The 27,452-nt window shown below is 40.5% G+C and overlaps 1 protein-coding gene across 1 annotated transcript; it reads left to right on the top strand.

Annotated features, from left to right (window-relative positions):
* On the top strand, window positions 1–27,251 carry jak1 (Janus kinase 1). The gene is made up of 25 exons (XM_086225069.1): window positions 1–264; window positions 3,757–3,965; window positions 4,815–4,938; window positions 10,003–10,156; window positions 10,730–10,893; window positions 11,184–11,452; window positions 11,996–12,111; window positions 13,257–13,430; window positions 14,086–14,237; window positions 14,763–14,877; window positions 15,973–16,171; window positions 18,351–18,460; window positions 18,903–19,055; window positions 19,179–19,266; window positions 19,352–19,479; window positions 20,087–20,225; window positions 21,788–21,939; window positions 22,470–22,620; window positions 23,363–23,451; window positions 23,601–23,793; window positions 24,349–24,473; window positions 24,553–24,725; window positions 25,120–25,237; window positions 25,482–25,592; window positions 25,814–27,251. The coding sequence occupies exons 2-25, from the start codon at window positions 3,764–3,766 to the stop codon at window positions 25,931–25,933; spliced, it is 3,519 nt and encodes a 1,172-aa protein (XP_086081195.1). The 5' UTR covers window positions 1–264; window positions 3,757–3,763; the 3' UTR covers window positions 25,934–27,251.
* Window positions 27,252–27,452: the final 201 nt, after the last annotated feature.

Below are 27,452 nucleotides of genomic sequence, written 5' to 3'. Positions count from 1 at the left end.
GAAAGGGGACGTAACTTATCAGGAAGGGTTAGCGATGACATAGGAGGACATCGTCTCCGCTAAGACTTTAAACATCGAGAAACTGATTAATTTTTTGGGGGGGAATAATCTCAGTGTTCCTTAACCTTTACGGAGAACGTTTATTTTGTCATTAAGTAGCCGACAAACAATATCCACGTAAACGGGGGCTCCAACTTGGTCGCGACGTCCAATGTACTAAACGAAACGGAAGTAACTTGCCAGCTGTCTGGCTAAGCTTGCTAGGTGAGTTAACTGCTCCATCTAATAATATATCTGTGCTCTTCCGATTGCAATTACGTAAAACACGAACAACTGTTAAGACACACGTATTTTTTTGTCATTAATTGTGACCGTTTGATGTTGTCCCCCCCCCCCCCACCACCACTACCATAAATGAACTTGCTAACGAGCTAACTAGTGTCAACCAGCGGCAGTTAGCGTGTCAGCCGCGAGACTCAGTACGTGTTTCACTGCAGTTGAGATGAAGCCCTCGTTCCACAGAAATTTAACTTAGAAATAATAATGCAGTTATCAATATTCGAAGTGTTCATACGCCTTGTGTATGTACGAAGGGACGGCCGAGTAGTTGTGTTATCTTTAACCGTCACTCATGTAAGCTAAAATATACCAATTTAAGGATTTATGACACCATTTCAAGATGATTTTCCATGTTATTTGAAATAAAGTGTGTATTTTAAAGTGTGGCATGTGTTTATGCGGACTGTTGATCGATTAGTTGATTGTTTACGCAATAGGAAGTCGGTGATGGGTTGTCTGTATTTATTCATTTATTTCAAACAAAATGTTTTTTTTTTTGTACAAATAGACTGATTGTCTTTCATTTTTAGATTAATGTTCTGGTGTTTAAAACTGTTATGTGGGAAGTGTTGTCCTACTGATTTTCCCCATGGTTCAATCATTAATGATTGATACTATTAATTTATAAACATGTAAATAGTTGTCAGAAAACAGTTGTGGGCAGGACTTGCGAACACACACACACACACACACACACACACACACACACACGCACACTGCCTTGTATTACTTGGTATAAAGTGACTGTTCACCCAGAAATGAAAATGCAGTCATTATCTTGACAGCGGCCTTGCTGATAGAAGGTTGGGTAAAGTCTTTAAATCCACAAAACTCTGCTGGTGATTCACTGGAAGGCGTTACAGGCATCCTCCAAACAATTCAAATGAATGATGACGAACTTTAAAAAGTACAAACAAATAAAATAATTACTGAGAGACAATGTCATTGACATCATGGCTGAGAACTCCAGGCTACAGTGAGCAAGGATGCTGAAAACATGGTGGCAGTGAGGTTTTTCGAGTCTTCAGGACTCTTGGGTTACTTCAGACAAGCAGCATGGAATAATTTCTGGTATTATTCATGAGGTGTTATTCCCGTGAAACTCCTAACAGTGCTTTGTGGACAAAAAAAACTTCACTTAACCTTCCATCAGCATGAGGGTGAGTTAAATACTGACAGAATTCTCTTTTTTGGGTTGACTATTCCCTTCCCATACAGTACTTTTTTTTATATGTCAGTTTTGTTCAGGTGGCCAATGTTTGTATCACCCCTGTTTAGCTCAAGTCTCCTCCTCGTGGCTCATTATTAATGATGAGGAAACATAATTTATGGGTTTATGTAAATGTATTGGAAATATGAAGACAAATATTAGCATTTTACATTCACAATGTTTGTATGTTTTGTCGTTGTGTATTAAATGTGAATACCATATGGAGCTGTTTTTCACTCAGTTCTAACATATTGTCATATCAGATATCAGCAAAGAAAAAAAAAACAACCAACAAACAAACAAAAAAAAAACCATTTTGCATCCTGACTGTGCAGTAACTCGGGATGGGACCGAGCTGATGCAATATCTGAATCGGGTGTTATTACTGACATAATTCACTTATAAATAAAATCCTTTACACTCTACTGTACCAGATTCCATGGTAATGAAATGGACCAAAAGTCTCATATATCAATAAAATGTTTGAGTTTGAATAGTTAGTAGTAACAGTTAATAAAGTTAGACTTAACAAAAAAAAGTGCAAATAAAACATGCACCTGGAGCAGCGGTTATCATCCAAAAGACTTTATAGCCTAGTTCTTTCATAAAGGAAAATATTTTCCAAGTTAAATGGCAAATAGTACATTTTCTATTGTAAAACAACAGTTAAACAAATAAATCATAAAGTAGCAGTTGAAACTTGTTTCCTGATTCTTATTCTGACATAGAAAAACGTTGAAATGCTGTGTGATTAGTCTGCTACATAGTCTTTTGACCGTGGCAGGAATACCCACTCAGACATGACACACCAGGAATGCAGTCTTGCTACAACTTCAAGAACCAGCAAAATTGATCAATTTATAGAATAATTTGGTTAAAATTTAATGACCGGCGTCTCTTATGAAGAACCGTTAGAGTCATTTGAAATTATTTTGGTTTGAAACACAAATGACAAGCTGTAAGTGCTAAATGAAGCAGTTTTCCACCTTTGTAAACATGTAATATGAGCTATAAAGTTGTGTGTCAGATAGCATTGGCCTCCATATTAATTAACAGGTGGAAATAACTGAATAGATCATCAAGGTGTACAACTGCAAATACAGTTTTGGTCACAGTTTGATGGTTTCAGCACCAATCACTTAGACAGCAACCTTTGAAGACTGCTACTTTTTTCACTGCTGTGTTTCAGGACAGAAACAATTCACGAATGTCTGCAAAGTGACAAATTCAACAATAACATTTCTACATCTCTAAAATAAGGTTTACATGTCTAAATTGCAAAATTTTTGAAATATTAATGGTAGGGCTACAGCTATTGATTATTTAGTAATCGAGTTTTCTGCTATAAATTAATTGAGTAATCAGATAAAACCTATTTTTGCTGAGTTAAAGAGCAACACACACTTTGTGTCCTTCGCTCACTACTGGCTGTTTCATCTGATGTGCTGCAACGCTTAAATCGTGCTGTTGTGGTATGCAAGGATCGTTAGACAATGAAGGCACGTCACAGAGTTATTCTTGATGTCAAGTTTAAAATGCTTCCACACTTTTGACATTTTCTGTCTTTTCTTGCCCATACGAGTATCTTCTTCTTTGTCACTGTTGTCGCTGTTCCTCCTTGCTTCTTCCATTTCCCCGCTCCATCAACCAAACACGCCCACTTCCTCCTTCTTCCTCCTTTGCATGGGTAACATGGGGGTGGGTGCAAAACCCTGTGTTCTGAGCTTTACAATGAAATAAACAATTCCTTGAGGCAGAGAAAATTCCTCGAGTTTTTTTTTGTAATCCAGGTACTAGAATTACTCGAAGAATCGTTTCAGGCCTCATCAGTAGCTGTGTCATATTTTCCAGACTGTGGGATGAACACAGTCTTGCAGCAGTCACCCTCAGAAGATGAGTGTCCATTTGGCTGACAAATGAACTGACTTTAACAAGCCCAATAGGTCCGGGGGGTTAGTGAGCATGCAGTACAGCTGTGGTTTCCCATTACAGCCATTCATTTTCCTTACAAATAATGATTCATCTTACAGCAACTGCAGAAAAGCATATCTAGGGAAAAAGTCCATCTTTCTCCTTGGCCCTCTCTCTTTCTGGCACTGAATATATCTCTTTAGGTCCTTCATTAAACATTCTTTTTTTTAATCCTGGATAATCCTTGTGTGTATAAGAAATGTTTAATGTGACAATCTTAATTTCTCCTTATCCAGTGTCTGAATGCCAACCCTGTGGGTGATGGAGTTGAGCAGGCAACTCTGTGGAAAGATGAAGAGGCCAAGCAGGAGGGCTCAACCCCCCACGTCTCCTTCCTCTTGGGGCCTGGAGATCCACTTTTACTTATCGGAAGTGCGCCAGCTAGAGTACTTCAAAGGGTGCTACACTGCTGAGGAGCTCTGTGTGGAAGCTGCCAAGAAATGCTGTGAGTTACTACTGGCAATCTGGCTGAAAATTACGAGCCTGTTCTCTTGATTGTTTTTAGTTTGCGCTTATTGCCAATAACAGTATGTTTAAGTTTATTAATAACCATTCCAAATTGTTAACTGTTCACTTTTTGTTATTGGTAAACTATAAATTCCTCCAAGCAACAAAGGGAGAAACATGTTAACAGGAGAGGGGCAGCTGGAAACATACGGTCAATTTGTACCTAGTGTAAAGTAACAGTAGAGGCAGCTAAAACCATCAGCAAATAAACCTAATTGCATTCCTATTTGCATGTGTTGAAAAATGTTAGGTATTACACCAAATATACAAACGACTAGTAGATAAACACCACTAAATTGTAGTACGTATAATATAGTGCTATCGACCAGCTAACTGTCATGCCAAATGAAATGCACTAAGTCATGACCAGTTGGACGTGATCAAGGGGAATCCATCATCGTGTCTTTATCAATATAATCTCATTAATGACACAGTTGCAAATGGGTCAAAACCATAGTTCAGTTGCCAAGATTCAGTTACTGTAAAACCAGATGAAGTGCACTTAAATGCACTCTTAATGGAACTTTTTCCTCTTTGAATGCAACCATTAGAGGTTATAATTGACCAGATGATCTTCACTCAGATTCGGCAGGACAATTTGTGGTTGTATTTCTTGGAAGAAATTGTGGAAAAGCAGGGACCTACAGCAGATGTCCTCCGTACATCTTAGCAATTGGCAGTGTAACAAAGTGAGATTGGTACACTATGTCCCGAAACTACACCTGGACAGAAGATTGATCTTAACGTTAATTCCCACCCATTACTCTTTTCTGTCTTTTTTTCTCAGCAATCTCTCCTTTGTGCCATAACCTATTTGCCCTGTACGATGAGGCCACAAGCATGTGGTTCCCACCCAACTATGAGTTCAAGATCACAGATGAGACCAGCATCAAGTTGCACTATCGCATGAGGTAAGACTGACATCACAGTAAAAACTGACAAAAGGTATGAAAAGAAGTATAAGACAAGGTCTAGATCCACGTGGGATATTTGTTGAAACGTGTGATTCTAGGACCCTTTTCCTAAAGCCAGTTGTTCCTTGTATTGGAATATAGATTGCTTTGCCGTGTTCTGTCTTGTTGGGGGCCCAGTTGAACCGCTGCACCAAACTCACAAGATTGGGTCAAAGTATAACATGGGCAGCATTTAAGGGCTTGTCTTTGGCTATGAGAACTGGTTCCTTGAGTGGCAAATGTCTCATGTATGCTTGAAAAGCAGCCATATCTAGTGAACCGTGTGTGATGTAGAGCCATCAGACCACAACCCTGCCAGTTTCAGTTGGGCTCCCCACCACCCACTGCACAGGGTTTGGAGTAAAACTAGACTGTTTTCCTGACCTGACTTTCCCAGTGTGAAAGGCCCCATAAGTTGTGAGGATTCTCAGTAGCCTCTTGTATCTTGTTTCCAGAACAGGAATTTTTGGTTCCCTCAAATTCCCAACGCATACTAGAGCAGGGGTGTCAAACTTATTTTCACCGAGAGTCACGTCAGCATAATGGTTGCCCTCAAAGGGCCAGATGTAACTGCATGACAGTATAAATGTAACTAAATGTAATATAAAATAAATATACTCCTTAACATGTTGTTAAATAATTTTCTGTATTTCTTAGTTCTTCAAGTTACAAATATTACGTATGCATTTGCATAGATGTGGAAAAATAGGTTTGCCTGTTGCTCTGTGATTACAACATAAATCCTTTTAATTTGTCAGGTTATAAAACCCACATTACTCCATCAATCAACTATCAAACTATTCAAGTAAATAAAGAAAAACATTTATTAAACATGTTATGACATTAACTTGGTTCAAAACTTTTTTTGTCACAGTTGAGAGGGGCAGAAGAACGTACAACCAACAATTGTGAGCTGCTAAGAACATGTGTGACAGATGCAGCATTTTACAAAAACAAATGGCTGCACACAGCCCTGCAGGGGAAAACATTTGTCTGCATAAACCCATAAACCTGTAAACACTAAATAATTATCACACAAAGAAAGTAGTATAAGTCATAAACTCAAAACAACAAAATAAGGGTTGTCTCAGCTCAAAACTATATTGGTGAAGTTGATGAGGAGATGCTGCCTGTCCTTGAACACACCCAGTGGATCCCCTCCCCACCATCCTCATCCATTGATCATGATTGGAAAATAATAAACACAAAACAAAATTCAAACGCAATCATTAAATTGCACACAGTTTAACTATTCTTATGCTAGGTTGAAATACATTTCATTATATTTTAATTAGGCTTTTAAAAATGCTTACATATGTGTTTTCTGGCTGGATGTCTGACACCGTTTTCCCGTGGCCAGTGTGTCAATGTCTGGTTTTAGCTCTTGTGCTGATTTTGCTCCTGCTCAGCCACCTCACTTCTGTATGGTACAGCACGTCTCTGTGCTCCGAGCCCATGTCCTGTAAGAACAGCTGGAACTGGCAGTGATTCAGGCCATGTGCCCGAATGAAGTCTACTGTTTTCATGACTATGGTCATTATATCATTCATCCTCAGCACCTTTCCACACAGAGCGTCTTGATGGATCATGCAATGATGCGTCATCAGAGGCATGTAACAGTTATCGTTTAGCATTTTCTCCGTCGTTAGTCCAACCAAGACCGCTTTTCCTCCACACATTGCGGATGCACCATCTGTATTTAATCCCAACAATTTTTCCCAGGGCAATCCAGTTTTACTTAAGGACTTCTTGTCCCATCCTGTTGTGGTCCCATGCATGGCAGCTACATTCAAGAGCTCCTCAGTGACAGAGAGGTCCAACTTCACGCCTCAAATAAAAATGGATAGCTGTGTTGTATCCGTGTCGTCTGTGCTTTCATCAACAGCTAATGAAGCTATGTTGTTGCCAGGTTTCTTGTTAGCTCCTCATCTCGGTCCGTGATGGTGTTTCTTGACAACTGATATTTTTTTAAGTTTGGTATTTGGTCTGGGCACACCTGCTCACACACCTTCAGCATGCACTGCTTGAAAAATGCACCCTCTAAAAAGGACTGTGAAGCTCGGGGGATTTCTTCAATCACAATAAATCGTATCTTTCACTGCCACATCGTTTTTGGTTGTGGCTTTTGTGAACACATTCTGCTGTGATTGCAGTTTGCCTTTTAATTCTTGGACAATATGTTGTTTTTCTTGAAGGCTCAGCATACTTGGCTCCATGTTTGGTGTCTAAATGCCAATGTAAATTGTACTCTTTGAAGACCGCCACTGCCTAACGACACAAAAGACATACAATTTTTTTCCTTTGAAGCACAAACATGTATTTGCCTTCCCATCTTTCTTGAAACTGCCCTCTATCTGCATCAAATTTTCTCCTCCTGGACACTTTGGGGTCATTATTTGTGGATATTTCTTCATTCTACTTGGTGAAAATTGCATTAATTTAATACTTATGTGGATACACTTTTATCTAGTGGCAAGATGCCCTCACTTCATGGTAACATAATCGGCATGCATTGTGGGAAATGTAGTTTATGGTCAATCCAAGCTTTAAAGTAGCATAGACCATTTTAAGACAGTCAGAGCTTTTAAGCTGTCACAGGCCACATAAAATTATGTGGCAGGCCACATTTGGCCCATGGGCCTCGAGTTTGACACATACGCACTAGTGGACTTTCCAATCTTAACCAGTTTTCCAAACTTAACCAGTTTTAAAAATGGATGAGTCAACAGACATAAACAAATGTGCACACAAGATGCTTCAGGGTTGTTTTTCAGTTGCAGAATGCCTCCCTTTTTTATTTGTTCCACAGTACTTAATATCAATTAAGTCCATAAACTAAACACACAATTTACAAGATACAGAAACTTCAGCGGTCAACAACCCTTTGCTCTTCCAGGGACAAATACCTGATAACAATGTCGTTTTGACCTAAGTCATGGAAACTAGCACCTGGAATCCAGTGTATATACATTGTAAATAAAGTCAGGGTATTGTATCATTGTGTTATGCTCCTACAACAGCTGTCATTTTACCTTTAATGATCTCCAAATTATGATTCTTGTCTTCGACATGATTCTTCTTTTTTGGGGTGTACATGTGGCATATTGAAGCTGATGAAATATCTTTGCCTGCAGTGCCTTTGTGTTGAAAGGATCAAATTTAAACAGAATGCCCCTGTGGGCTCCCTTTCGAAGTATTTGAGTTTTTCCAAATTGGAGGGACTCATAAAACAGATCTAAAAATGCACTTACTTTGTAAGATCTGTGAGTTCCCCAGAGGAAAAAAGAAAGACTTGGCAGAGATGAAAAGGCTCTCTTGATTTTTACTGTGAAATCCATAAAATGTACAACAATTCAAGTAAAATGACTTGAAAAATTGCTAGGCTCATAATGGGGTCAAGCACTAAAAGTGACTATAATTGAGGGAATATAATTTAGGGAATAGTTCAACCAGAAATGAAACTCAGTCATTATGTATACACACTCAGGTTGATTGAAGGTCAGGTGAGGTGTTTTTAGTCCACCAAACAATACTGAATTTCATAGGAACAAAGTCTTGTAATAATCTGCCAAACAGTTGAAATGAACTTCAAAACTTAAAAAAATGTTATAAAACCCTAAAATGCCTCCATGCAGCTCATAATCAGGGTAATCAAGGTGCACTGAAATCTTGAAATGCCAAGTTGTTTTGAAGAACCTCACTGACACTGTTTTTAGCCGTATTGTGTACTCTAGCTCCCTACCATGGCATTTTTTGGGAGGCTAAAAACAAGGCATCAGTGACAACAACTTCCGAAGCTTCTTGAGGCTTCAGAACACTGTCACATTGGACGAACAGAATGGAAGCATGTTATGGTTTTATTATCTACTTTTTCCGTTCAAAATGTGGTCACAATGTAAGTAACTTGGGAAATTGCTGCAATGTCTTTTCCTGTGAAACTCCAGCAGTGTTTTGTTGACTACAAAAACTTCACCTGACCTTCCATTGGGATGTGGGTGAGTAGGTGAAGTTTCATTTTGGTGTGAGTTATTCTTTTAATACAGAAATGCATATATACTTTGACTTTTTTATAATATAAATCTGGTATTATGAGAGTTCATAGTATTCTGCCAGGAAAGTAAAACCAGCAATGTCACATTTTTCAGGGCACATTTTTGTACCTTTGCAAGGGTATATATTGAATATTTCAGGTAGCATTTCTTGCAAAGAGGAAAAATAACATTTCTGTGGTGTGAACTGCACTTCCTCTGTCTCTGTTTTGTTCTTACAATAGCTAGTGAAGAGAAAAGGGGGTGTACATCGAGACGAACTGTGGCATGTGTTGTCTGCTCATGTGCTTGTGTGTTTTGCTGGAGTCTGCTTTGCGCACTTTGGATTACTTGTAGTCGACTAAACAAGCAGGGGATTGTGGTCAAGTCTCTGCGTACCCAGTCTTAAACATAAACAAACTTTATAAGACAGGCGTACTAGCTGAAGTGAATGTAGTTGCTTAGGTATTTGGTTGGACTACAAACTATATATCATTTGGAATTTATATGCATATTTGTAAAAAAGGTTTTTGTCACTAATATGTTTAGTTAAAAAAGAAACAGAAAATGGCTTGATTTCAGAAAATCAACAGGAACATAAGTACGAAATGAAGTGCAGCGAAATAAGCACATAAATTCTTCTTGGCTGATCTGAGTATGACAGGTTTAAGGGGAGTGAAACTTTCAATCATATATGTTCCTTACACTAGCGTCAAGAGAGCCAAAAGAGTATTTCCTGTTGAATTGTTTTTGTGCATTAGCTTGTGCAGTGTTTCCCTTGGATGGAGTTGGACAAGCAGTGATTGATTTTTTTGGTGCGTATTTGCAATGTAATCTGTGCTGGGAGACTTTCCATGACTGAAAAAAACAAAACCAACAACAACAACAAAACAAGACTATCATTCTATATCTTATTGTCGTGTCTTTTCCAAAGCCAACCGTGCTCTCTTGCATGCCCACCTTGGTCAACTTCTTAATTTGTTCTCTGTCTTAGGTTTTATTTCAGAAACTGGCACAGCACCAACGAAGAGGAGTCTGCAGTTTGGAGACACTGCATCAGTAAACTTAAACGGGACCAGAGCCCACAGAAAACACCTGAAGGAACACCTCTATTGGATGCTGGATCTCTTGACTACCTGTTTTCCCAGGTTTGTACATCTGTTGTATTTGGGGTAGTCACTCAGAAAGACAATAAATAAATAAATAAATGCATATGGGTTACCAATATTATTATTGTTTGTTATTTATTACATCTTGTGTTGAGTTTGCTTTTCGACAAGGTCATGTTCTAACAGTTATCAGTTCAGTTTCAAAACATCTAGTAAAACAAAACAGCTGAGAGGAAGTGTAACCATATCAGGAAGTGTATCTGTAAAGTCAAACATACCCTTTTGATATAGAGCGCTGTTGCTGTCAGTGGAGTCCTGTTTGTGAATTCAAAGATAAAATGGCTGACAGGAGTTGTGTACATGACAGATCTTGACCTTTCTAGAAGTACAACTAATAACTTGAGTGGATTTTCCCTCGTCAAAAATATGACAAATACTGTTCATGGGATTTTAAGTGCCTTGAGTTCATTTTGTTTGGCAAGTGTGCAAAATTTGCGTGGCACATACTGAACATTCATGGAATATTTATATAGGTGTTTTAAGATGTACATGCTTCAAAGTGTTTGTGTGTTTGCTTTTGTACCATATTTTAAATATGTATTTTTTGCTCAGGGTCAGCATGACTTTCAGACCGGTTTGGTTCCACTGAGGGTGCCCCAGTCAGAGGCCGAGCAACATGAGATAGAGAACGAGTGCTTGGGAATGGCTGTGCTTGCCATCACCCACTATGCCATGACTGTGGCAAAACCCCTGCCCTTGGTTTCTCAAGAAATCAAGTAATGCACCCACACATTCATCATGTCCTGGAATCAATAATTGATTTCTTAATAAGTCTAGATGATGTGGCATTTGCAGAACTTTGATTAAAATCTCAAATTCACACTCTGGAAATAAAACAAAATGTTTCAATTTACAAACTTATCCACAATCTGAATCAAAAAGAATACAGTACTTTTGTTTATAGCAGTGCTTAATTCTGAATAGTTGCATTTATATTTTATAGTTCAATTTAAACATTTTCCCTTTAAAACAGTTTCTTCCTCCTCTTCTGTCTGAATCCCAACAGCTACAAACATTTCATCCCAGAGACGCTGAACCGCAACATAAAGCAGCGCAACATTCTTACCCGCATCCGCATTAACAACGTCTTCAAGAAATTCCTCAGTGAATTCAACCACAGAACAGTCAAAGACAGCAACATCACACCGTATGACCTGAAGATCAAGTACCTGTCCACCCTGGAGGGTTTAAGCAGCGGCCTAGGCAGCGAGCTCCTGGAGCCCATCTTGCTCAGTGTAACACAGGAAGGAGAGCCTAGCTATGGCGGTTATTTTGGTAAGAATTCAGGAAGGAATATAGGAGAATCATTGTTGATCATTTGAGTTCTCTGGCATCAAGACAGATTCATGCAATGAAGCATGCAATAGCCGAGTTTTGTTTTTGTTTGGAATTCTTTACTGGAAGGAATGCAGAAGTATTTGTTTAGCAAGATAACCCAAGCAGAGGTTGACGTAGTTGCAAAACATAGATCATGTATTTATGTTCATAACCCTATTTTTAATGTTTCATCATCTGAAATGTAATATAGGCTTTATGTGTGGAGTGTTCTCATACTGGCTTCTTCCCCACAAAAAAAGGAGTGAACCTTGTTGATGTGGTGTATTGAAACAATTGTGAGTGACTGTGTTAACATGTTAAAAGTAAATGTGAAAGATTTTCACGCACACCCCCTCCCCCCATTATGGAGCAGATGAGGACAACTAGAGATGAGATGACTGTAGATAATTAGACGCATTTTCAAGTACATATTGTGAACTATGAATGATAAATGTTTAACCTGAAAGGTATGTGACTGAAATGTTTTTCGGCTCTTCCTAGGTTACTACAACCACATCCAAGGGCAGAATCTGAGCCAGAAAATAGATGCAAGCCATGACATGCAGGTCCTTGTTACTGGTACAACTGGCATTTCCTGGAGAAAGAAGCAGTCTTCAGTGAGTGAAACATCATGAAAAATATCTTGAGTATCTGAAGACGTCCTGAGGGGAAGTGAGAAAAGAATACCTCAGAATCAAGTTTCTAAATGTGATCTTAATTGCATTATCTTGTGTGTTTATGACTTAACAGGGGAAAAAAAGGTTTTGCCAGAATAGTCTTAAGTCCTCAAATTGTTTCCATCTGTTAAATAGAAAGGAGGTTTTTGTTTTTTGTTTTTTTTTTACCGGATCTTTTTTCAAAGTTTTGTTTTTCATTTGAAGTGGAAAAAAGTGTTGTTGCAGGTAAAAAATAGTTTTTGTTACAGTAATGTTAGGTATCTGTTGGTGTAATAGTAAATTCAACCATGGCTAAAAATGCCAAGCAAACTCATTTTATTCTGAGGGCTGACATCAAATAGACCAATCACATTAACGATTTATGATTGGATGCAATGAAAATGCACAAAAACCTTTGAAATTTTAACTGATTAGAATGCAGTTTCATGTGCAATTTGTATGTGTGTCAGCACTTGGCCCACATGCTCTGAATCAATCATTTATCAAGTTTTGTTTGCGTCCAAGGTTTATAAACAAGTGCATGATTTTGCAATCTCACTTGTAACTTTTATAGCCACGCATGAGATCTTTTTATTCTGAACTTTTGATCATTCATAACATGGAATTGTTTTGTAGTTTATTATTAGAAGAGTTCTCATTGTTTGAGGGGAGGGGCCATGGGTTTTGCGATGTCAGAAAACCTTCTGGTGAATTGATGACTTTAATCTCTACGATCCCAGTCACTAAGACCCTATTCAGACAGTCATTTCAGACCCCTGATTTCAAACTTAGGAGGACTGTACATGCTGGAGGCACCAGAAATGCACACAGGGATTGAATGAACGGTTATTGAATCACTTGAGTCAAAGACATATTTACAGAAGATTCTGTACTTTCAAAAAACAGATTTCTGTTGCTGTATTTGCAGGTACACCTTTTCTTACTCACATACTGCTTAAATTTCTCATGTGGGGCTAATGAATATTATACCTCCCATCACACACCAAATATGTGGAATTTGGTTTGTTCCCACTTAAGAAATTGCATTTTTATTTTCTTACAGTAACTGTGTATTTATGTGGCTTGTATGTTTACCTGTCGAATAGATGCCTGTGATCTCCAAAGAAAAGGGCAAGTCAAAGAAGAACAAACTTGATGGAAAAAAGAAAAAGGAGGAGGTTGGTGAAAGCTGGACGGTGTTTTGTGACTTTGATGAGATCACACACACCGTCATCAAAGAGGCAACAGTCACAATCTACAGACAGGACAACAAAAGGATGGTGAGACAAACCAAATCACTGATCATTCCATTCATTAAATCTATTCTTCGGTTCCCTTGACTGTAACATCAAGCATCCATTTTGTGCCATAGATGTATGATTTAGAACATGTGATCTGCAATGGTGGAGTGTGTCATGGTATCACACACTCATACACAAAATGGGGCTGTATTAGAATCAGACTAACAAACGGACTCTGACTAATGAAGATTAATATTGGTGTGTTTGCTTCAGTACACCTTAGCCATGCTTCTCAGAAACACAGTCACAGAACTACGATCAGATCAGCTGCCCTGCAATAGAACTCTCATAGCACCTTAAATGTCATGGCTTCTGCTTTAGTGCTTTCAGCATATGTGATATCCTGTGGTGCTCTGGGTGATTCAGCATGATGAGGTCCGACTAGGGGACTTCTAGGCTGATGATTTGAGTCATCAAAGTTTAACAGGGAGCTGCAACACAAACACAATGTTCTGAGTTTCCACAGCTTGATACATTTTTGCTTATTTCTTGACCTGGACAGCTACCTCATTTTCTAGTTAATGTTTACTGTCTGCATCAAGCCTAGCTTTCTGCATGCCTTAACTCATAACCCTTGGTGATGTCTGACCAACCGTCCTCGCCCTCTATCTCTCTGTGTCTCTTCTCTTTTCAGGAGTTGCAAATGGATTCTCGGGCCGAGGCTCTGTCGTTTGCAGCCCTCGTGGACGGTTACTTCAGGCTGACAGTGGATGCCCACCACTACCTGTGCAAGGAGGTGGCTCCTGCTTCAGTGGTGAACAACAATGGCTGTCATGGACCTATCAGGTTCGTACTAGCAGTTTTGTCAGTTGGAGTTTTCATGTGGGCATTGGGTGGGGCTTGCACATATTCACCTATTTATCTGTAACCGACCTTTGGTTACACTTCAACATTACACCCTCTGTGTCCTGCCTCCACACAGTTCACACCTCTTCAAGATTTCCAGTCTGCTGAACTCAAGATGTTATGTTAAACCCTGCTGTTGTCATTGCACTGATGCAAAAAAACAATCATAGCTCTACCCTTTTCGTTAAACTCTGCCTATGGTATTATGTAATTTCTGTTATTTTTCACTTTAGGGAGACTTTGCTAGACAGCTAAGTGTCAATCTGGAAGTGACCTGGAAACTGATAGGATGGCCAATAGTTATGTGTGAGGAAAAACAAATAAGAAAAAACAAGACAGATTCAAGACAAGTCAGAGTCGTCAGTGAGAGACAAACAACACAATATTGACACTAGCAGATATATTATTTCACTTAAACTTGTGTTACAACTTTATATGGAATTTATGATGTTTTTCCGTCCACAGTACGGAGTACGCCATCCACAAGCTGCGTCAGGAGGGGAATGAGGAAGGCACGTACATCTTACGCAGGAGCTGCACTGACTACCAGTACATCATCATCACTGTGGTCTGCAGCGAGGTACTGCTGATTTATAAAACAGCCTTTTCTCACCATATTTAGAGGAGCATTTGAAAAAGGCACTTTTAAACATTTTAAGTTTATGCATTATCATGTGCTAAAATTATATTGTATTCAATAACACTAGTGCCCACTGGGAGAGCCAAAGCACACCAACAGTTACTTCCGTAAATGCAGGGGTGTTCGCTGAGAAATACATCACTATAAACCTAGAATTACTAAAGTTGCATAACTTGGGAACCACAACAAGAACAAACATACAAATGAAAGGGACACATATCTATGTTCCATTATAGGTGAGATGATAGGACATTGTCTCACTGACAAAAAAAGACTCCTGTCCTGAACAACCACACCAATCTTTGCTGTTTCATCTGTCAAAGTTGCACACAGGCCTCCACGCTATACAAAGACGGAAGCTGACATCCTTTTGTGCAATTTGTCCTTGTCCTCACTGTCACATCAGAAACTGAGTCCTTCACACTGTTTCCAGTGTTATGTGGCTGTAGTAAAAACAGCGATTGTGATGTGGATTGGGAAGGTACTGGCTAGCACGCTACTGAAGAGCTTTCTGTTGGTTATTCACAAGCCAGAGGCAACTGACCAATTATTGTCAGTTTCCTTTTGTATGAAGTCACAGGTTTCTTTGATCGTGAGAAGAGTGGTTTCATTATGGGTCACTATGGACAGAAACAGACACCAAACTTAATTTTCAACCCTCACAAGGCAGACCCACTAAAAGCTGGTCGAGGTAACTGGCCAGTTTGAATACAGTAGATTAATGAACTCTAGTAGATATGAAGTAAGGTGTAATAGTAATTCTATGGTTTTTGCCTGTCTCTAGCTGTCCAATAACATATTTTGCAAATAAAAAAGAAATATTGGTGTTTTTTTATATTTACATACTTAATCTTGATTTCTTTAAACCTTTTCACGCATATTTCTTTACAAATCATGAATCATGTAATGCTCCATTTTCTCATCTTTTCTCATTCAAAAATGAATCTGTTGTATCTCTGATGCTACCTTTATTCTTACATGCTTTTCCAGCTCTACAGTCATTGAATTTAAACCCTTCCACTCTGTTTCATCCAGGTGGACATGAAGGAGGCTCGTCCCGTGCGACAATATAAAAACTTCCAGATTGAAGTGGCCCCCAATGGCTTTCGCTTGTATGGCACCGAAACATTCCGTACCACTCTCAGGGAGCTCCTGGAGCACCTGGAGAGTCAGAGTCTTCGCTCAGACAATCTCCAGTTCCACCTGCTGCGGTGCTGCCCTCCACAGCCTAGAGGTAAGTAGTAACATGAACATGCAGCAACATCCCCAAAAAGAAGAGCAAACCTTACCACTGCTAAAGCAGGCTATATGATTGGGTCTTTCTATGGTTTAAATACTGCAATAGCGAATAACGACACACAACTGTTGACGTTGGGTACCAAAATTCTGTTTCAAATAGGAACCAAATTAAATTTAGTGAGTACCAGGTACCCATTAAAAAAAAAATTACAGTTTCGGTTCTGCTTATTGGTTCCTAGATGCGTTCATTTAAAATGGCTGCTCACGGAGTTTAGATGTCTGCCAGTAGGACTTCTCTTTTGCTTGTCTATGTCATGCGGCACTGCATGCGGCACATTGTCAACACAGCAGACAGAAGAGCTTGCGGGAGCTAGCAACAGGTAGCCCACTAGCAATGAGAGATGGAGCAGGGAAAGCTGTCAAAGGTGTGGCTTTATTTCTCTACAGAGCAGCGATCGTGGAAAATGCCACATGTGGGAAATTAATAAGTTGCAAAACATTTATTGTAACATTTGAACTTTTGGAACCGTTAGGAACCAGAATCGATCAGCAGAACCGAAATCAGAATCAGATTCATAAAAATCCTAACTATACCCATCCATAACAGTTGTGCCGTTCTTTGGTTCTGTGTTAACGCAAAACATCAGTTTTGACAGTATTGTGGTGTCTTTGTGTAAAAGTGGCTGAAGCAGTGCTGGCACAACCAGCTTTGTGTGTGTGTGTGCGTGTAGCAGTACTGGTGTAAACAACTTGTGTGTGACTCACACAATGGTGTCAGGGAGGAAGAGAGTTTACAATGTGGGTTTCCGGAGCCAAAATAACACCCTTTTGTTTATTTCACTCAGGTGAAGGTATCACTCAGTGTGCATGTCTGCTTGAGGATGCTATGCCATGATCATTTATACTTAGTGGTATGGTTTTAACACAGTATAAAAGTAGGGTTATATGGAACATGGGTGAAAGAATGACTTGTTTGATAACATGAAAGGTGTTCACCTGTCCTGCTGGATATGTTTGGTTTCATAAGTGAGCTGTTAAAAACCAAATGTTCAATTTGAAGTGTCAAGTGTTTTGCTTTATTGCTCTCTAAGTTGAGTGTTTGAGAATAATTGTGTAGAATGATGCAGGGTCAGGGTTGGACAATGGAATGCTGTTTTCACATTCACTGGTGATAGACTACATTTTCTCTGTGCTCATTTGATTTGAGGAGACGTACCTATGATCAGGATTTGTTTGTCACAAATATTCTGGAAGCTGATGGTAATGCAAAATACTGCATTTTCAAATACAATGTGGAAACTTGAAGCCTCCAAGTCATAAACAGTGAGAATAGACATTCTAGAGAAGAAGCAGACATCCTGTGTTCAGCAGTTAAACATGAAAAAAAGAATTGTATATTTCTGTAATCTGGAATTTTTAATGAGGGAGAAGAGTGTCTGCCAATTAAGGATGTTAATGTGGAAATTAATGTTTCTTCCTGCTCAAACAATGTCAGACACATTGTATTTGTTGAGAATATAGATTAGTTTTAGGTGCACTGTAACAATTATTTTTGGTTTGGTGCATTTTAAGAAAAAGTGCTCTCAATCCTCTAACAGTTGAGTAGGCTGGTTGCATTTTTTGCCTCTGAAACCGCAGTGTGCTGGTTTTGTCACAACATTATACATTCACGTGTGGAGTATGTTACAGGTACAAAGACACCTTTTCATGTTATCCTCCCACACAGCTCTGTTGGCAAAAAAATAACAACAACAAAAAAACGAAGTCAATTGATGTGGTAACATGACATGAATAGATGCTCGTATCCTTGCCACATTGACGTAATTACTGAGAGCGTCTTGTGCCACATGTAAACACAGTTTGTCTTGCTGAATACCAGTCCATATTGGTACAATGTTGTTGCATCCTTCAAGGAAATGCGAGACACTTGGTGTTTACCTTTTAAAGTTTTTCTGCTTTTATTATTTGCTAACATTGAAGACTTTCCATATCAATCAGACACTTTCAGCAGTGTTAAAATAACATGGCCTTGAGAACAATAAAGCAGACAATGACTGCGGGTTTATCTAAAACTACACAACAGTCTCTGCAAGTTGATTTTATTCTAATAATTCGAGTTTGCAGTAGTCACAAACATGCACCCCACTGACTTAAGTAATGTGCTTGTTCTGCAGAGATTTCTAACTTGCTGGTGGTCACAAAAGATAGAGCGCCAGTCCCCCAGACACCCCTGCAGGAGAGCCAGCTCAGCTTCCATCGCATTCTAAAGGAGGAGATTGAGGAGGTACATCTGTCTTCCATTATACCATAACGAAAACACAGTAATGTAGTCCCCAGTCCAACATGAGACCGGAGTTGAGGTGTAAACTTTACACAAATAAACCTTCATTTTTAGGAAGTCCATTGCATGTCTATTTTTTTATAATGTCTGAAAAAGAATTTTTTCCCCTCCTCATACAATTCATAGTATTTAAGTAAAAGCACAATCCTTGCATATGCAGACACATTTTTGCATGTACTGTAATCAGAGCTGTCCGTAAACTTGTTTCTGTATTTTCACTGTTATTTGCTGTGTAATTTCAAACTGTACACAAGCAGAAGTTGCCTCCCAGAAGTCCTACAAACATTTATTCCCATTGTTGTGTTGAGGTGGAAGATGGTTGCAGAGGCTGTGCTTTCATTAAAACTATTTAATGAAATATTTTGGGCTCCTTGCTGTGTCCCAGGATGAGCACCTTGGTCCAGGCACAAGAACCAACATCTACTCTGGCACACTGAGGGTAAAGAGTGAGGAAGACGAGGATGCAGGGTACTCATCCCTCCAGGAGGTCAAGGTGGTCTTAAAGGTGCTGGGTTCTGGACACCGAGACATTTCCCTGGTGAGAGACACTCTGCACCTTTGTGTTCACCTCTTCTCATGAGCACTAGGAGAGATTTGTAAAGCTGCTACATTAGCCACAAGCTGTATACAAATCAAGTCAATTTTGTCACTCTGTTTGCAGGCCTTATTCGAAACAGCAAGTATGATGCGACAAGTGTCCCACAAACACATTGTGCTTCTCTACGGAGTATGTGTCCGCCAGCAGGAGAGTACGTGCATATTTGAAGTAAATGTGTGTGTTTTAGGGTGGGTGCATTGGCTCGCCTATGACACTGGTGTCTTTGTGTTGATCAGATATTATGGTGGAGGAGTTTGTCCAGGTAGGACCCCTGGACCTGTTCATGAGGAGACAGCAGAGCCCACTCAGCACACCATGGAAGTTCCAGGTGGCCAAGCAGCTCGCCTCAGCACTCAGCTACTTGGTAAGAATAGAAAACAACACACACACAGACACACGCACACACACACACACTTCTTTAAGCATAAAAATGCACCAAATGTATAATCACCAACACTATGCCCTCTGTTATGGCCTGATGGAAAAAGGAATCTTGAGCCTGATGTTGGTTTTTGGCAGCAACAATATGTACAACTGTGCTGGCCTGAAAAAAGACCCTTTCCACATTTCATTTTGCACCAATACCAATGTGATTATGTCAAAGTAATCAGAAGGCTAATTTCTTAAACAAATAACCTGCAATATTGCAAATATTTAATATTGTCATGTACGATGATTTAAATAAAGACAGAATAAAAAATAGTTAAACTAGGCAGAGGTGCTGGAGCGCTCTATGAAGGACACAGTGTGTTACACTTTTTTAAAATCATCATCGGCATTGTTTTCTGCAAATTGTGGGCTATAAGAAATAGCCTCAGCACATATTGGAACACATGCGCTGACATGATATGTCTGTTATAGGCCCATAAATCAGCCCACAGAAATATTGATCGGGCCCCCCTCTTGATGTAGACTTATTTAACGTGTTGTCTTTTATGAATTAGTGGGGTTTTTTTTGTGTGTCTTTGTAGGAGGACAAAAAGTTGGTCCATGGCTTTGTATGTGCCAAGAACGTCCTGCTGGCCCGGGATGGACTGGGTGCTGATGAAGGAGGGCCCTTCATCAAGCTCAGTGATCCAGGAATACCAATCACAGTACTCACCAGAGAAGGTGTGTACACAGAACAAACATTGAAGAGACACACACACACACACACACACAGACACAGACACACACACACACACACACTCCCAAACCAAACTGTAAAAACCCCGTCTCAACCCTCAAATGTGTTTAAACATCAGATGCAACAAGTATAGTGGGCTCCTCCTGGTACCTCACAAATATAGTAAATAAAGACATGCGTGCATACGCACACACACACAGAAAGCGTGAAATGAAACCTTAAGTTACTAAACAACTACCGTGGTAATTTTAGTCATAACTTCCACTTTCTCTTTACTCAATCAACTGTAAGTGAAAGTAAAAAAACAGCTGCCGTTGCACTGTTTGGTTTATCTTTTTTTGCCGCTGCTGCTAAAGAAGAATTCCCCCACACCCTCTTCTGTGTAAATTTGAGATGCAAAATCATCTGTCATACAAAGCAGAAATGACCTATAAATTGAATCATATTCATCTCAATCAATGCATACAATCATATCCTTTGTTTCCATACTTGAACTTGGATTCAGTAGATGCTGAGGGTGTGGGGAAGCTGGCACAGTGAGGGGTTTTTCTCAGATTGCATACTTCCTCTCAAATATTGGCTTCATATTTCTGCTTGTCCGTTCGAGCTGGAAGCTGGAAGATGGAGGAGTGTGGCTGAACAGAGCAAACAAGCCATACTGGAAATGGTTCGGTCCATTGTTGCACACCGTGGGGAATACCCCTCCCTCTTTGTTACCATAACTCTTGAGCATAACTCCAGTCTCCTTGACTTTGCCGACCAATTCCAGTGTTCCAGTTACACATTGATGTCTTTGTGTTCAATCAAATCAACGTACATAGTGGCTGTAGTGCAGGGGAACCCTTTGGGAGCACTATTATCTTCCCAGCAATCTCTTCCTCAAACCCTCACATCCATTTTCCTCGTCCTCACCTGTCTTTCAGTACACCATTACATCTGTCTCCATTCTCCCTCCTTCCGCTTTTCTCTCCAGTCAGTCATCCTTTATTCCTGTCTCAGCGTCATTACTGTACGACACCATTGATTTATGGAGGCAAAAATCAACTGCAGAGATCAGAGTCATTTAACCTGTCATTTACTGGGTCTCAGCACATCAGTTCAAAGGTTGTTTTTTTTATATTCAGTGGAAGCCGTCAGTCAACGTTTCACACCAGCTGCCCAAGCAGTGAGTGAGTCAAAGCTAAATGGTGTCGTCCTTACAGTACAGTAGTCAGAGCAAAGGGTGACTCATGTCATTGTCAAAGCCCACAAGGTCACATCCACCCATGGTTTTAATCTTAAGCAGGGATTTCTCTTCTAAAGGCGTCAGTTATTCGTGCCAGACACAAAGCAAAAGTTCTTAACTCCCCTACTTGGCTCACATTATACAAGAACTAATATTTGCGTGCTTCACTTCATCTTGGCGCTGTAAACATCATGAATCAGGACACCGTATTTTCTAACTCGTGCAAATTGTAACATGCATCTCATCACTTTCTTAAAATGATTGACTGTCCTTTTTTGGCAAAAGTCACATAGCTAAAGTTGGCTGTGTTTGACTCTGCAGAGTGTGTTCATCGCATCCCTTGGATTGCTCCAGAGTGTGTGAAGAGTGTGGCTTCCCTAAGTGTTGCAGCTGACAAGTGGGGATTTGGTACCACTCTGTGGGAGATCTGTTATGATGGAGAGGTCCCCCTCAAAGAGAAGAAGCTCACAGAGGTAAGGGCCACACTCAACCTTCACTTCACATATTTATTTCTAATCCGATGGTTATTCTCAGCTTTGCTGTATGCCCTTGCAGCAGGGGTAGATACAAACATGCTAAAATAACTTTGGTTTTGCTGTGGAACCACAAATTCTGGTTGTGTGTGGAACTTAAGGTCAGTTTGGGCAGCAGCCTCCAGCTCATGAACGTTACCTCAGGAGCATCTTGAGGGAATTTCTTGGAATTTGGCACTGACACCCACTTGGACCCAAATACCAATTCATTAAAAAAAAAAAAAAAGACCTTACAAAACATGTCTTTGGCATGACAACATTTTACAGGTAATGATACTGAGGTTTTTGTAGTTTTTTTTAGCTCAGTTTATCACTGTAACCAGACCTCGAAAGAACTACAATGAGATTCTTAAGAGTTGGCAAAAAGACATTTTCATTTCCTTCCTTTAAACAAACCTGTTCATCTATAAACTTATTTGAAGTTTGCATGCACCGGCCGATGTTTGTGTCTGTGTTTCTTTGTCGAGCAGAAGGAGCGCTTCTATGAAACCGAGTGCCAACTGGCCACCCCAGACTGCAGAGAGCTGGCTGAACTGATGACCCACTGCATGAACTATGACCCTAAGAAGAGGCCTTTCTTTAGGGCCATCATCAGAGACATTGACATACTGGAAGAAAAAAGTACGTGTGCAGGAACGAAACTTCATAATATGGAGAATCAGTTCATAAATAGAGGGGAGGCTGCATGTATGAGGGGTGTGAGATATTTCCTCCAGTTACGTTACTGTATCTCCAATGTCAGCCTTGTTGTAAAATGTTAACTCTTAAGCCACGAAGATACAGTCAACATTCTGAAAGTCTCTTAACGGCAGAACAGGCAAAACCCAGGTGCAGATTTAAATATCCAGAGCGTCTGTTGGCTGTTGTTAGACGCACCAAACGTTTTGTGTCTTTCATATCACTTGGCAGTGGCCTGTAAGCAGTGCAAACAGAGTTGTTTTCTCAACTCCATGTTTATTAGGAAGTTCACTTAGTGCAGTATCACTGATCTGCCCTCAGCTGGGCCCCATGGCGTCATGTCGACTCAGCTCTTCCACCTGCTGGCCAACAGCAGATGCTGCAGTCACATCAGGAAACCAGGATTCAACAAAGCTTTTGATCTCGATTTTGAATTTAAGACCGCTACAAATACTGAAAATACTTGTTACATACATTTAATTTTGCTGAAAGAACAAATGGCTCTGCTAAAAATTGCAATTCAGAGGAAAGCAAAGGAAAAAAAAGAAAAGAACCAGTTATATAACATGAAAACTCTGGTGCAAATTAACGACGTGTTCAACCACAGCAGACTTCCTGTGACGTAGGTGTAAGAATGTAGAAGACAAGCCTTGTTTGACCCATGTGGATTCTCTCTCTCGGCCAGACCCATCTATCAAACCCCAGCCGACACCAGAAGTGGACCCAACCGTGTTTGAAAAGAGATTCTTGAGATTCATCAGAGAACTGGGAGAGGTTAGCCAGTGTTTCACATGATGCAGCTTCTGATCAGTCCTGCACCTGAAGGTGCTGACATAATGAGGAGAAGAAATTCGTCATTTGACAATTTCTTTCTCCCGATCTCCTTCACTTTACTGATATTTTCTTTCATTACACTCATGTAGGGTCACTTCGGGAAGGTGGAGCTGTGTCGCTATGATCCTCGAGGAGATAAAACAGGCGAGCTGGTAGCAGTCAAGTCACTGAAGCCTGAGAACCGGGAGGAGCAGGGCAACAACCTCTCCTGTGAGATTGACATCCTGAAGGCTCTCTACCATGAAAACATCGTCAAATATAAGGGCATTTGTCAGGAGGAAGGTAAGACTTCTACACAGAGAACAAAGTCATGTTCAGAGGAAGAACCAGAGCCTCCGGTTTGTGCCTTTTATGTATTGCTGTTATACACGAGTCACAGAGCCACATTTTCCTAAAAGAAACCCTCAGTAGACGGTTTGACAGCACTTCCCACTTTCATGAAGAGAATCCTTCAGTATTTTACCAGCCATCTGAATTAACGTGCTCTGCACAACCAGAGCTGGGAGTGACCACTGTTCTCTTCATACAAGAGAGGAAGCTACCACTGAACACAAGTGCACAGAAAATCACACAAGTTTAGCTGATTAGGCACCAGGAGCTCCAACTTTGGGTGGGCAGAAAAGAAAAACTGAAATGTGCAGCGGACAGAATCCATTTTCTTTTGTGTTAATGAATCAGCAGAACCCTCACTTTCCTGATCACATGCAAAGTGACTGTTTTAAAACAAGTTTTGTCAAGGATTGATCATTCCTCTTCAGAAATGTTGATACCTTGACATAATGGTGTAGCATGAAGAGGCACAGATGTGTATATACACACACTGCACGTGTCTTGTAGGTGGTCAGGCCATCAAGCTGATCATGGAGTATCTTCCACTGGGCAGTTTGAAGGAGTATCTGCCCAGGAACAAGAGCAAGACTGACCTCAGCACCCTGCTCAGCTACTCCATCCAGATATGTCAGGTAATGCAGTCGGTTTTCACTGAGCCCCCATCCTCAGTCCAGGTTTAGTCACTAGTTTTGTCACGTCCTCTTCCTCTAGGGAATGGACTATCTGGGATCTCGAAATTACATCCACCGGGACTTGGCTGCCCGAAATGTGCTGGTGGAGAACGAGAGGACGGTGAAGATAGGTGACTTTGGCTTGACCAAGAGCATCAAGGACAATGAAGGATATTACACCGTCAAGGACGACCATGACAGCCCCGTATTCTGGTGAGTCAAGGAGGGAAACCGTTAATACCTTAGTAGCCGAGGGGTTTTTAAAAGATTTGTATGTTTGTGAGGGAAGAGGGGAGGAACTTGGAACTGGAGAAAGTGAAGCGAGTAAATGTGGAAGAATGTTGAACTGGTGACAACATTCAGCTTTTCCTACATGTTGTTAGCTACAACTCTTTTGGCAGTATATTGACTCTAGTGTTAGCTGACATTTTGCATAAGGTAGTTAAAGAAGGCACTGAGGCTCAAACTGAGCTAAAGGCCTAGGAAGCGTTAAGCTAACAGTCACTAGCTCCTGTGCATGGAGGGGCCAGGAACGCCGGGTCAGCGTCTGACTGAGCTCTGACAGTTGTATTGTATTTCATGTTCTTGTGTGACTTGTGTGTCTCAGGTATGCTCCAGAGTGCCTGACACTTTGCAAGTTCTACCTTGCATCAGATGTTTGGTCATTTGGGGTGACGATGTATGAACTCATCACCTACTGCGAAAGCGCCAAGAGTCCGATGACGGTCAGTACTTCAGCAGCTCGCTCTCAATTAGAAAAACCTGCTGAAACAGGAATTATTTGTAGGTTCATATCAACCACCTAAACTGAAACACATTGAGATGTGTTGGTGGGTCTCATGTCATTTCAGAGTTTTATTTTCTAAAAGCCTCCAACATGTTTACATGTGTTATATTGCCACCATCTTTTTTTTTAAGCCTTGATTACATGTTGCCCAGTTCTTTAGTAACAATGTCTTCTCCCTCCAGCTGTTCCTCAACATGATCGGTAAAACCCAGGGTCAGATGACCATCATCCGCCTCGTGAAGGTGCTGGGGGATGGGAGGAGGCTACCCCGTCCTGAGGGCTGCCCCGAGCCTGTAAGGAACACTACTCACTGCCAACATATCACAGTGGTGTGTCTCTGAGGGGCTCTCAGAGGAATCAGCGCCTTAAGCCTCAGATGGAAGTCAAAGTTTCTTAAGTGGATCACATCTTAATGGACGATCAGTCCAATCATGTTACGAAACATCAAACATCTAAATTTCTACCAGAAAATAAGTTAAGAAACAACAAAACTAATTCAATTCTTTTGTGTCAGGTGTATGAGCTGATGCGGAAGTGCTGGGAGCACACCCCCGAGAAGAGAATCACCTTCAGGGGCCTGATCGAGCAGCTGACCAGGATGCAGAGTCAGCTCCAGCCGCAGAATGACCTTTAACCCCTCAACTGGTAGCTGCTGGCTGAGTGAAATCGATGTCACTCGCCGACTTTGGACCAGATGCAAACAGCAAAAACTGACCGCAGGTCCGCATCTGCTTTTGCAACTTCATTGTACTGAGACGCACAGCCTTGCTCCTCCCTACTTCCCATGTAAACAAAACTAATCAAGGATGTCTTCAGCCTGCCGTGGTTTCACCTGTAGTTGCTCATGCTTTTATATTTGGCATGGCATTCTTTGACATTTCCCTGTTTGAGTTCATGTGTTAAATCTTGTAGCCTTAGCGTTGCTTAACGTGACCTTATATCACATATAAAAAGACCTCAAGTATATAAACAAATCAACCGGATTATTGTGAGGAACTGAAACCTTCAAGGATTCATCTGTTGTAACGCGCCGTCATCGGCCGTCCACTCACGAGGAACTGTGACTGAGCACGGTCTCACAGATGGAGGCTGAAAAGATGGAACCATTTTATCCTCACTTCCACGCCGTTGTGCAACAGTCTCAAATGATCACACATTGTTCAAGAAGAATCGCAGGGATGGATGGGTGTGTGAGGAAGACGGATACTGAAGATGTTGCTTGCAGTTTGTTTCAGAGACTCTGGTTGAGGGAGGAAATCTCCTGATGGAACATCTGATGGCAGAAAAGGGTGTAGTAGTGAAAAGCGAGCTCAGCCTCCAACATGACATTAGAAACAGCAGTCAGTTCCTTCTGCTGCGTCGTTGACGGTTCAAATCGAATGCCTTCCTCCAGTGACAAACTCCATCGCTTTAGTCAGTTTACATACAAATGGAAGAGAACCTTCTCCGTGTTGAGGCTCTGGGACCCACCTGTCGTTGGCGTTAACCATCTTCACATCAGGAATGGATCACACACATTTCCAAAACAATCACATCATTGGCAATTGTGTACAAAGTTCAATATTCAAATCAAAGTAGCACCATAATTGTTGGAGACGTTGGTCCATTTTGTATTGAGCATCTGAAAGAAAAAAAAAGCTTTTGCAGGCATCTGGATACTTGCAGTAGTTGATGCAGCGCTCATTCAGCAGTTAGAAACAAAACTTCACGTATCCTCTGTTCTTCAGATGCTTAACACTTTAGTTGAGGTCTGTAAGAGCCACAAATACTCCTGTCGATGTTTGTATCACATTATACTTCAATGTAAAAGAGCCTTTTGCCGTTGTGGCAGGACTGAATGTGTGCACATTGATTGAAGATGAGTAAGTGACATCCCTGAATATCTACATGGCATTTTATGTTCCTTTATTTTTTTTAATCTAAAAAAGCAAAAAAAAGTGATTTTAATGATGTTGGAATATTATTTGTAACATTTTAATTTCTCCAGTATGCCAGAAGACTTATACTGCGTGTATTGTATCTGCGTATTTGTGAAATTGTTTTGAGCAGAGGGTTTTCTTTGTTTTACATTCAGATGTGCGCCACAGGGCCCTGAAATTTTTGCAGTCTGACTGCAGCAGTCAGTTCCAAATCAATGCAACTCTTACGCCTTT

The sequence above is a fragment of the Aulostomus chinensis genome, chromosome 14, assembly GCF_037954235.1.
Source record: "Aulostomus chinensis isolate RoL2024-O1b breed Wild chromosome 14, RoL_Achi_v1.0, whole genome shotgun sequence".
NCBI lineage: Eukaryota > Metazoa > Chordata > Actinopteri > Syngnathiformes > Aulostomidae > Aulostomus > Aulostomus chinensis.
Note: the sequence above shows the minus strand (reverse complement) of the source record. Positions and strands in the feature narration are given on the sequence as shown.